The 12,545-nt window shown below is 29.6% G+C and overlaps 1 protein-coding gene across 1 annotated transcript; it reads right to left on the reverse strand.

Annotated features, from left to right (window-relative positions):
• Positions 1-10: 10 nt before the first annotated feature.
• On the reverse strand, positions 11-4,268 carry LOC139857520 (chromatin structure-remodeling complex protein BSH). The gene is made up of 11 exons (XM_071846301.1): positions 4,113-4,268; positions 3,796-3,870; positions 3,581-3,669; positions 3,002-3,096; positions 1,876-1,947; positions 1,729-1,776; positions 1,471-1,554; positions 1,052-1,090; positions 867-949; positions 715-777; positions 11-543 (listed from the first exon to the last, which is right to left on the reverse strand). Exons 2-11 carry the CDS (start codon positions 3,846-3,848, stop codon positions 456-458), a joined length of 714 nt encoding a protein of 237 aa, XP_071702402.1. The 5' UTR covers positions 3,849-3,870; positions 4,113-4,268; the 3' UTR covers positions 11-455.
• Positions 4,269-12,545: the final 8,277 nt, after the last annotated feature.

The raw sequence follows: 12,545 nt of genomic DNA on the forward strand, positions 1-12,545 counted from the left end.
CATACCGTTAATTGATACAACATAAACGTTTCCAGTTTGTTTGATTAAGAGTCGCCGTGCAACGCACGGGCTCTTAAAGGCTAGTATAATAATATTTTGCTTTTTATATTGTTTATAAAAATGGACCTACTAAAATTTATTAATTAATACAATGTACCACTCATAATGAGTAAAGTACAACAAAAGTTATATGCTTCGTGATTATTATAACTATCCAACGATAATATGAAGCACGGTCATTCAATGACTTAGAAACTTGCTAGTATTGGAGTCTTCAACGGCTTTGGGAAGGAAGCTCCAACGGAACTGCCGTTACTAGCGGTTTAATTGTGTTGCTTTACGGTGGCACATCTATCATTGTACAAAATAGAGTAGAAATTACACCCAAAGTAAATACTTAATAATAAAGAGACCCCAATAATTGCTCCAGAGTCACAGCTTGACCATTGATGGAATTATGCTTCTCTAGCCTCTAGAGCATCAACCTCCTCATTAGACAATAGATCAACAATGGGTTCATATAGCTCCCACTCTCTTCTTTTCCTACACAACCACAAATTCAATACAAAATCAGCTACATATACAGGAAACTTCAGACTCCTGAAATTTTTTTATTTTTTATTTTTTTTTGAAAAAAAAAGAGTGAAAAAAAGAAAAGAAAACATTGGAACAACTATACCAAGGTGGTTAAAAAATAAAAACGATTAACATTACCTGATGACACTAGTTTTGTTGCCAAACAACTTCACTGTGTCCAATGCATTTCCACCGGGCTTACTGATGTAATGAAAAAAAAAGAGAGAAATGATATTAATTGTAGGTCCTTAATATCATATCGTGTCAGATATAAATACCAGCAAACAAACCTGAGAGGCAGATGCTCAGCTCCCCTGCGTCCTTTCTTGTTTATTCTTATTTCCCTTGCAGAAGCTACGCTCTGAATAGCAATCTAAAACATTCAAAAATAGAGTTTATAAAACAATAACAGCTATGTATTTCATCAATTTTGCAGACACTGTCAAACACAATAAACAAATAACAAAATCCTAACCTCACAAAGTTGCTCTCTAATGGCAAATGCAATTGCAGGCTGTAAAAAACAAGGCTTTGTCAATTTCGATAATTATCAATACTAATTTAAGTGCTGGCAACAGATTAATCAATCAGTTATTTGCACCATTATAGAAGTAACACATACACTCATCTAGAAAAAATGAACTTAAACAATGCTGCTATTACAGCGTAAGCAAAACATTTCAGTATTATCTTATGGTTTATCATGTGAGACAGTTGATGAATCATTGCAACACCATAAATTGGCTGAACACGCACATAGGTTTACTTAGTGGAGTATATAATTTTTGGGTGAGAGTACTTAATAAAGTAAGTAGTCTAGACATGTTCATATGAACTGTCAGCCTACGACACATTGATTGCAACAGTAGTAAAAATGTAAGTTAAATATCTCACTCCAACTTCAGGGTCTTCAATACCCATATCTTCACAAAAGATTCTTGCAAATTCTTCTGGGTCACTCTCAAGGTTATTCATGTCCTGAAATTCGTTCAAGTCAAATGTCACTTGAAACAGAGTAAGTTTCAACGCTGAAAATATTGAGGATATAAGGCCTTAGGATTCTAACTATTACTCCAAATCACAAATAAAAAAACAAAAGGAAAGAAAGATAAATCATTACAAATTTTGAATGAGAAAAGAATGGAAACTTACCCACAAAAATTGGTCCTTTATCAAAGTATGATTCACTCGAAGATCAAGCTAGTTAATATCAAATGAAAAGTTACCACCGTGACCATCCACAATATCATATTATGAATATAAATTAAAAACATGTTGTCAGCTAGATGAAAAACATACCTTGATAGGGACAATTTTCTCACCAGTGTACATATCCTGTCCTTCATATGATCGAAATTCATTAAGCTGTGACTGCATTAGTAGAAATGTATGATGTCAATATACATATACATTTTTTCCATTAAAGCATAGACATTTCAGTTATATAAGTAATTCAGTAGATATAATTATCTCTTATTATGAACATAAACCATCAATCCGACATTCATTAAGATTAAAATGAGTTCTTAAGTTTTTATTTCAAGCAAATTTGAAATTGTTCGGATCATAAGAAAGTTGAAAAGTTTAAATACTGCATGCTTCTACAAAAATACATTATCTCCATGACACCTCAACTATCATACCCATATAAAGCAGTAACATATACATATTAATACACAAACAAAACATTATAATTTAAAGCTCGTGTTTTGTGTGGTAATAAACTTATTAATAACGAATAGATTTTTATGCATGTTTTACATAAATTAGTAAAAAAATCGCTTTAATACATAACAGGATTATATATTTGATTACTTAATATAACTCAAAACATTATTTCTCCGTGACTGAAAATAACAAATAAAGCAAAATAAACCTAACCTAGATTATAAGTTTATAACTATAATAAAAAAATAAACATAACCACATTATTTATAACAATTAGCTCAGGCAAAACATTGCACTTTAATTATGAGAAGGGAGCTTATACCATAAGCATTTATACTAAAGTATCACACATTACCCAGTATGGTGATTAAGCAAGCAAATAGACAAGACAGAAGCAAAACTAGAGTGATTAGCCAATTTTCACACTAAAATCCGAAGTCATTAATAGTCCTTTACAGTGAACTCAGCTTCTATTTAAAAAAATTCAACCAAACTCTATACAAAGACAGAATCAAAGACCACTTAAACAGCTAGTAACAAAGTCTTACAGATTAAAGGAAACCAACTTTTTTCATCTTCCTATAAGCTTACGGGTTACCATCACAAAATAACCAATAAAAATAGCATGGCATAAGTCTTCATAACTATTTATCTATTTTTTCTATGTACACGTAGCAGTTTAAGATGCACAGGATTAACAAAAGAAGAAAATATAACATTGTTCAGATAAACCTCTAGCAAGCAGAAGAATATATACCTGAATGGATTGAGCAATCTGTGTTAAAAATGCTGAAGGAAGCTTGAGGTCTTTCACCGTTCGTTTTGCAAACAAACTCACATCTGAATCTGGATCTGTAAACATTAAAAGGGACACGATAAAATTACTGAAATAAATTTAAGATAGTGATATCATTTCACGTTTATGTCAAAGAAGTTATTTTATGAAAAAAAAATCTAAAAAGATAACAAATGAAGACTTCTTTGTTTTTTTAAGAACGGCAATGCAGACTTCTTATTGAGGTAAGTTATGTACTAGGCATCAAAACAATGACTTTATAGTACTAAAATTCTAAGATATTTGGGTAACATTACGGTTATTTGTCACTACAATATATTCTATAAGCATCGAGTTAAACACTAAAATTTTATTTCCGTTCTGTTGATGGCTACTTTCGTACATGCACTATTTTAATTTTAAGCAGCCACAACTCTTCGCAACATCTTATATAAACTAATCTTATTCTATATGCAGTAAATTCAATACAAATCGATGAACTTTCACCTACAAAGGGGGGAAAAGAAGAAAACAAGTAACATCAACACGACAATATCTTACCAGAATTGTTCCAAGTAAATGTATCCCTAAATCTTTGACCATCTATCTCGATGTCAAGACGAATAGGAACCAGATTATCAGCGGTTGGACTGCATTTCAAACAGGTTAACTGTTCACATGATCTTTATTTACAATCAATAATTAAATAAATGAAACAATATCATAACTATTTTCATAAAATGAAGAAAATTTTACAGTAATTGAGCTGAACTTACATTCTAAACTTAACTGGATTTCTTAATGAACTCCAAGCAGGATGCGGCTTCATCTTATGAGCTGAATTTGAGTCCCTAAAATCGAACAAATGTGTATTTTAGCTATCATGATATATAGAGTATATAAAGGTAACACCATTACAAAGTGTATATAAAAAGTATATATTCATGTTTGTTTTGTATCAGCTAACCCTAGAATTAGGTTTCAGTATGAATTCAATGGAATCCTGTACGGGTGAAAGAGATTACATGTAATAATAAGAGTATAGAAAAACTTTATAACATAAAATTAAAAGAAAAAAAAATTGATAGCTCACCTGCGAGCGCTAGGCCGGCCGGAATTTGATATTTATGACTGAAGTCGGAAGGGATTGGGAAGGGAACGGTAACCGGCGGGGTAATTTAGCAATTACACAAACACGGAAACCGAATCAGTACCCGAATCCGATTTGGATAGTTTAATATCGTACTTCAATAGTTTAGTTTTCAATTTATTATTAAGTGGAAAAAATTGTTTTATTTGCAATTTTTTCAGAGAAATTAAAGAATTTAGGTCTTAGTTGGCCTTTTTTCGAGTTGTTAGTGTATTTGGTTGTTACGTTGATCTTGTTTAACAGATCGTAGAATCTCTTAAGACCATCTTTGACAAGGCGTGTTATACCTTGTGTGCCACCGACACACACTCAACACGTCACTAATAAGGCGTGTTGGAGGTCTTTTATGCAGGCGTGTGTGCCAAGAGCATGAGAAGAAATCATGCGTGCCACAATTTTTTTTTTTTATTGGTTTAGTTTTTCTTTTTACTTATTTTTTATCTACTATCTACTATTTCACTCAACTTCCAAACAGATTTTAACACATCATCCAACACGTCACTCAACACTCCACCCCATTTTTAACAATGCTCGGCGTTTTGACGTGTTGGTGAGTGAGGGTGGGTGCCTGATTGGCGTGCTGGTAAAATGTTGAATAATGGGTGACGTGCTGAGTGATGTGTTGCTGGATAGGGGTGGAGTATTTTTAATTTCATTTTCATTTTTCTTTCATTTGTTATTGATTTTAATTTATTTTGTTTAATTACTTATATTACGTAGTAATATTATTATTTTGTAAATTATAAAAAAACAAATAAATTTAATAAAACACACTAAAATTCAAATTAAAATAATACGATTACATTTAATAAAAAAGTCCTAAATTACTTTATTTAAAATCACAACTTAATTCCTAAAAATGAAACATACATTAATTTAAAAACAATTAAATAAAATGGTGTTTAACTTTTTCTATCGAACGAGTCATGACTCACGTAACCTGACTCAAGGCTACTCGAATCGGAGTGCGCCCGATTATAACTTGATTGACCCATGTATATAAGATACAACTCAATTCGACAAGGCCGTGTCTTGCCCCGCTCTTTTTGCGCATTTCATTGCTCATCCGTAAACGATAACATCAACACTTGATGCTCTTCGTCGAAATACACAATTTGCGTAAATACGTATGGTGTTTCTTTTTGGATGAACTTTTTCAACTTTGACCAATCAGAAACATCATGAACGTCGACATCTTCAAAAGATTTTTTTCCCCCGTCAAGGTATGAGTTCCAGTCATACCCACCTCTACCCCCGTAATGTACATCAATGGAAACTTTGTTCGAATTCATGGTTTGCATTTGATAAAATGTATGTGTGTAAAATGTATATGAATGTTTATGTTTGCAGAAATATCTATGTTGATCAGTATGTATGTGTGTATATATATTGGTTGAAGAAACAACCGTTGAAAAAAAAAACAAAAAAAACAGTCATATATCCGTTTTAATTTCAAAACTAAAACCCATCAACCATTAAAAATCCTCCACATCGACGATTAGCCTCATGCACGCTCGAATACGTCCGGTGTAGGCTTCCAGCACGCCTAAACGTAAACCCACCAACACGCCTTGTTAGTGGCGTGTTGGTCGCGTGTTGATGGCACCGAGCTCTCCAATACGCTCTGTTACAGATGGTCTAACATACCACTAACACTAACACTTTAGTAATGTAGAGACCCGTCCCAATCCATCCGGACGAAGTCCATATCGATTATAAACGATTCACAACAGTTGATTACATCGCGAGGTATTTGACCTCTATATGATACATTTTACAGACATTGCATTCAATTTTAAAAGACAATCTTTCTTTACAACGAAAATTGACGGCAAGCATACCATTTCAGAATATATCCAACTATAATTGACTTAATAATAATCTTGATGAACTCGACGACTTGAATGCAACGTATTTTGAAATATGCCGAGAATGACTCCAAGTAATGTTTCTAAAATGAGCAAATGCACAGCGGAAGATTTCTTTCGTACCTGAGAATAAACATGCATTCAAGTGTCAACCAAAAGGTTGGTGAGTTCATTAGTTTAACATAAATAAACATTTCCATTATTTTAATAGACCACAAGATTTTCATTTCTCATAAATATACGTCCCATGCATAGAGACAAAAATAATCATTCATATGGATTGAACACTTGGTAACCGACATTCACAATATGCATATTAGAATATCCCCATCATTCCGGGATCCTCCTTCGGACATGATATAAATTTCGAAGTACTAAAGCATCCGGTACTTTGGATGGGGCTTGTTGGGCCCGATAGATCTATCTTTAGGATTCGCGTCAATTAGGGTGTCTGTTCCCTAATTCTTAGATTACCAGACTTAATAAAAAGGGGCATATTCGATTTCGATAATTCAACCATATAATGTAGTTTCAATTACTTGTGTCTATTTCGTAAAACATTTATAAAAATTGCGCATGTATTCTCAGTCCAAAAATATAAAGGGTAAAAAAGGCAAATGAAACTCACCATACTGTATTTTGTAGTAAAAATACATATGACATCATTTAACAAGTGTAGGGTTGACCTCGAATTCACGGACCTATAACATTTGTATATTTATTAATACACATAATTGTAAGTGAATAAGTTCATATATATATATATATATATATATATATATATATATATATATATATATATATATATATATATAATAATTTATTAGTTATATTATTTTTATAATATATTTATGTTTCACATATTCTTTTTATATATAATTATAATAATAATATTTTGTTATGTTTATATGTATTAAACATATCTTTATATATATATATATATATATATATATATATATATATATATATATATATATATATATATATATATATATATATATATATATATATATATTGTGACGATCGCTCCAAATCCATATGGACGAACACGTCATTCATTGATTTCATTGCGAGGTATTTGACCTCTATATGATACGTTTTGTAAACATTGCATTCTTTTGAAAAGGCACACCATAAATGAATATTTAAATCAAAGGTTTTCGACATCTGATGATTTCTACATATAGACAATCACCATAAATAATAGTTTACAACAGTACTTCCGTTGACAATGCAGTCAAAATAAGATGCATGGTGATGATTTAGTGAATGCAACGTTTCCTTGAAAAATATGTCATGTAAGACTCCATGCACATAGCTTGTCTAACATCTAAGCAAACAGCGGAAGACTTCTAGGAAACCTGAGAATAAACATGCTAAAAAGTGTCAACACAAAGGTTGGTGAGTTCATAGTTTTAATGTTTCGTATAATCTGCATATAAAGGTGGATCACAAGATTTCAGTTGTTTCATCCAGAAACGTTTATCAAAATATTCTACGAAATTGAGCACCCTGGTAACTAAACTTAACGTATATATAATTTGTACCCTTTGTATAATCATCTTAATAATACACGCAAACCAACGTGTATGCTTCTCAAATAGCATACGTCCGTTAAAAGGCTAGTGCTCTAGCTCGGACGGGGATATCAAGCCCTATGGATCCATATACTACTACTCGCGCCCACCAGTTCTTATAACTGGCAGTTAACAGTTACCAAAGCTAAGGGATTTTCGGTTCAAACTCAGTGTAGAATTTAGTATGTACTTGTATCCATTGCGTTGAAAATAAAGTGCACGTATTCTCAGCCCAAAAATATATATTGCAAAAGCAATTAAAAAGGGATCAATGAAACTCACACATATAAATATTGTAAATCAGTTAATAAAGCATTTGCATGTATTCTCAGCCCAAAAATGTAAAGGGTAAAAGGGATCATATGAAACTCACCTTAGCAGCATATAAAGTCGTTCACCAAAATGTGATCGAAACACGGATTACCAAATAACTGTAGATCTCAACATATCAATATTGTAGAAAAGTATGTAGACGTAACGGAGATAATAAACACTAGATTTGATTCATAAATATACCCCCGAACATTACCCATAAGCTCCATGGCAATAACCCATAATTTCCTTAACTCTATCCCGCTTGAAAACATATTTTGAAAGTGACACGCTCATGACCTCGTCGTAGTATTTTAGGTATAATACTAATAATAATTAGATTAATATTAATCTTAATAATAATAATAATAATAATAATAATAATAATAATAATAATAATAATAATAATAATAATAATATAAATACGGAGTAACATGAATATATATGTGTGTAAACTGAGCCGAAATCGATGAAATTTATAGACCTTGCCTGGCCAGACCTCCCATGCGATCGCATGGGTTTGAAGGCCACAGTCCATGCGATCGCATGGCCCTATTTTTCCAGCCCACATGTTTTTGTCCTAACATTTGTCGACATAATAAAATATAAATATAATATATATAATTTAAATTAATTAATTATATATTATATTAAATTCACGTGCATAGTTGACTTGTAATTTTTGTTCCGATAAGTCGTACGTTGTCACTCGACTTATGTCCCGGTTCCGGTTTTTCGAACGCCCTTTCGTACGCTGAGAAAACTTGTACTTTACGTTTCGTGAATCGTACCTTTGTCAAAATATAGTCTTAAACCATCCATAAAATATACCACTGTAGCAAAGTCTATTTTTACTGTAGCAATTCACTGTAGCAAAGTCAATTTCACTGTAGCAAATAGTGATTTTCAAAAACACTGTAGCATTTTGGGTACTATAGCAATTTGAAAATGTTACTATCGTTTACTAAATAACTTGAAATTATATATATGTATATATCTTTTTAATATATATAAATCAGTTTTTAAATACACATTGGAAGTTATTTATAAATAAATTTTAATAATAAATATTTCAACTTATCATATATATTCAAATAGATATTTAAACCAATAAGTTTAATGTACGGTATCAAATAATTAATACATTGTTACCTTTTCAAGTTATAGTATATATGTATCTATTTACATATAATTGTTCGCGAATCGTCTAAAACAACCGAAAGGTATTTAAATATATAAAAGTAGTTCAAAAATTTTGAGATTCAGTTTTACAGACTTTGCTTATCGTGTCGAAAATGTTAATCATACAAAGATTAAGTTTAAATTTGGTCAGAAATTTCCGGGTCATCACACATATATATATATATATATATATATATATATATATATATATATATATATATATATATATATATATATATATATATATATAAATATCATTTGTTTATTAAGATAGTTATTATAGTAATACCCGATTAATATTTGTAATGATAAATATAATAATGATAATACTTAATATTAGTAATAATGATAATAATGAAAATAATTCTATTAGTAATAAAAGTAATGATATTAATAATATATAAAAATATATTAATTTTATTGTTAGTGTTAGTTATGTTAATGATTTTAGAAATTACCTAGTACCAATAATCATTATATTGTACATAATACTACTTATAATGATGATGATAATAATAATAATAATAATAATAATAATAATAATAATAATAATAATAATAATAATAATAATAATAATAATAATTATGATACTTATAATGATAATTATAATACTAGTAATGATACTAATAATAATATTATAACTTATAAAATGATACACATATTAGTTTTTAATGAATAAATAATAAATTTTATAATTTTTATAGAAATTATAATAATATTCATAATATTCATAATCATACTAATAATACTAATAATACTTAATAATAATATTAATCAATAATAACAAAAATACCAATAACAATAAGAATAATAATAATAATAACAATTATGTTAATAATAATAATAATAATAATAATAATAATAATAATAATAATAGTAATAATAATAATAAACAATAATAATAAAATTTTATGATAATGAGAGTTATACCCTCCTAAACGTCATCGATCATAATCATCATTCATCATCATCGTCGTCCATGATCATCACGATCTTCATTATCGTCATCATCATACTCGATTCATAATATATATATATATATATATATATATATATATATATATATATATATTAATAATTATGATAAAATAATAATAATAATAATTATAATAATGGTAAAAGATATACCATTATCATTATCATTTTCATACTCCACGGCATCATCATCATCATTATATCTCGGCATCATCATCATCATACCATCTCGGCATCATCATCATCATCATCATACCACAGCATCATCATCATCTTAATATCTCGGCATCATCATCATCATCATACCACGGCTTCATCATCATCTTACATCGGCATCATCATCATTATCATGCACGTTATCAATATGATCTTCATCATATAATAACATCATCACCTTAGTCTCATTAAAATATCCAGTTTCTTGAGCCTAAATAACTTGTAGCCCATCAACAAACAAAAAATTCAAATACACAAACACAAGCCCATCTAGCTTGTTGATTTAAATGGCCCATCGATAAAATAGAATAAAGATATAAAAGTAGCAGTGGTAACGACAAGCAGTACTTTCATGGTTCACCAAATTACGCGAGTTGCTTATGATCCATACGAAACGTGTGGTTTTCTAATCTTCACGAAACGTACACATATGTATACGGAACGCGAAATACTTTGTCAAGTGTACTGCACCATCGTTAAATCCGTTTCATCTTCTTCATCAGAACCGTGTACGTCATCATCATCTTTACATCATCATAGAATCACGATCATCATCAACCTTAGTTTCTTCATCATCGGAATTCATCCTAGTCGTTCTCATACTTCACCATCATCGTTACCGATCATCTTCATAGTTATCAATCGTAAACATCATTATGACATCACAAAGTCATCTTCATAGTAGACCCATCACTGTTCATCATCCTCTTAAATTTTTGAGGAGAAAGAGAAGAGAGAGAGAAGGTGGTTACGGTGGTGGTTTGGGCGATCATTTCCGGTCAATCAGAGAGAAAATCGAGCAGCAGTAAAACACGACGGTAGTTGAGTGGTGGTTATGCTAGGTGGGTGAAGATTCACGATGGTGGGTGGTGGGTATGTTAACCGAAGTAGAAGAGAAGAAAAAGAGAAAAATGGTTGATGGTGGTGTTTGGGAGATGCTCCGGTGGTGGCAGCCGATTTTCGGTGGTGGTCGGTAGTCCTTGGTAGTGATGGTCGTGGGTGGTTGAGAGGTTGAGGTCATGTACGTACGTTTACATATGTGTATATGGAATAGAGATAAGAAACAAATATATAAATCATAATAATTATAATATTAATAATAATAATAATTATTATTATTATTATTATAATTATTAAAAATGTAACATGTCACTTGGAAAGAAAAAGTAGGAAGCACAGTTAGCCGCCTATAATTTGTATGTTAGTTAGTTTATCCCGAATGGCTATATCGTGTCCATTGCTAAACAGCCAACGTATGAAAGTGTTCCTAAAAATCCCAAACTTTTAGGTTAAATATAATTAATTATTTCACTCATTAACTGTTTGAAACCTGATCAAAAAGGTTCAATAATTATTTATTTTGTGTTCCAATTTTATATGTACGGAGTACAAAAACTTAGATTGAAAAGATAAAAAAAATATTTATCAAAACTATTATCTTTTTAATCAAATTTTGGAACAACTTTTATTTTAAAATTTCATATATATATATATATATATATATATATATATATATATATATATATATATATATATATATATATATATATATATATATATATATTAGACCTATTTTAAAAATAATTAAACGTCAACCGAGAGTTACCGACATTTACCATTTAAGCTCAAAATTAATTATATTTAATATACACTATGTATATATATAAACAGTTGTAAATAACAAAATTTACTACACAAATAAATATATATTAAATAATTAAATTAAATATAACAAGAAATATATACAATAAATATACATATAAAATAATAGTTTTTATCACAATATATTTTATTGTACATATTTATTTATAACAATAAATGTTATATAATAGTTTATTAATGTTCATGTTATTATATATATTATACATATATTTATATATACACATATTTATATATATATATATATATATATATATATATATATATATATATATATATATATATATATATATATATATATATATATATATATATATCCACATATTTACAAGCAAGAGTTCGTGAATCATCGGGGATAGTCGAAGGTCACATGAATATATGAAAATAGTTCAAACTTTTTGAGACTCAACTTTACAGACTTTGCTTATCGTATCAGAAACATTTAAAGATTAAGTTTAAATTTGATCGGAAATTTCCGGGTCACTACAGTACCTACCCGTTAAAGAAATTTCGTTCTGAAATTTGATCAAGGTCATCATGGATAACAATAAGAATGTTTTCATGACAATATGAGTTGATTAATAGAG

This window comes from Rutidosis leptorrhynchoides, chromosome 7 (assembly GCF_046630445.1).
Source record: "Rutidosis leptorrhynchoides isolate AG116_Rl617_1_P2 chromosome 7, CSIRO_AGI_Rlap_v1, whole genome shotgun sequence".
In the NCBI taxonomy this organism is placed as follows: Eukaryota; Viridiplantae; Streptophyta; class Magnoliopsida; order Asterales; family Asteraceae; genus Rutidosis; species Rutidosis leptorrhynchoides.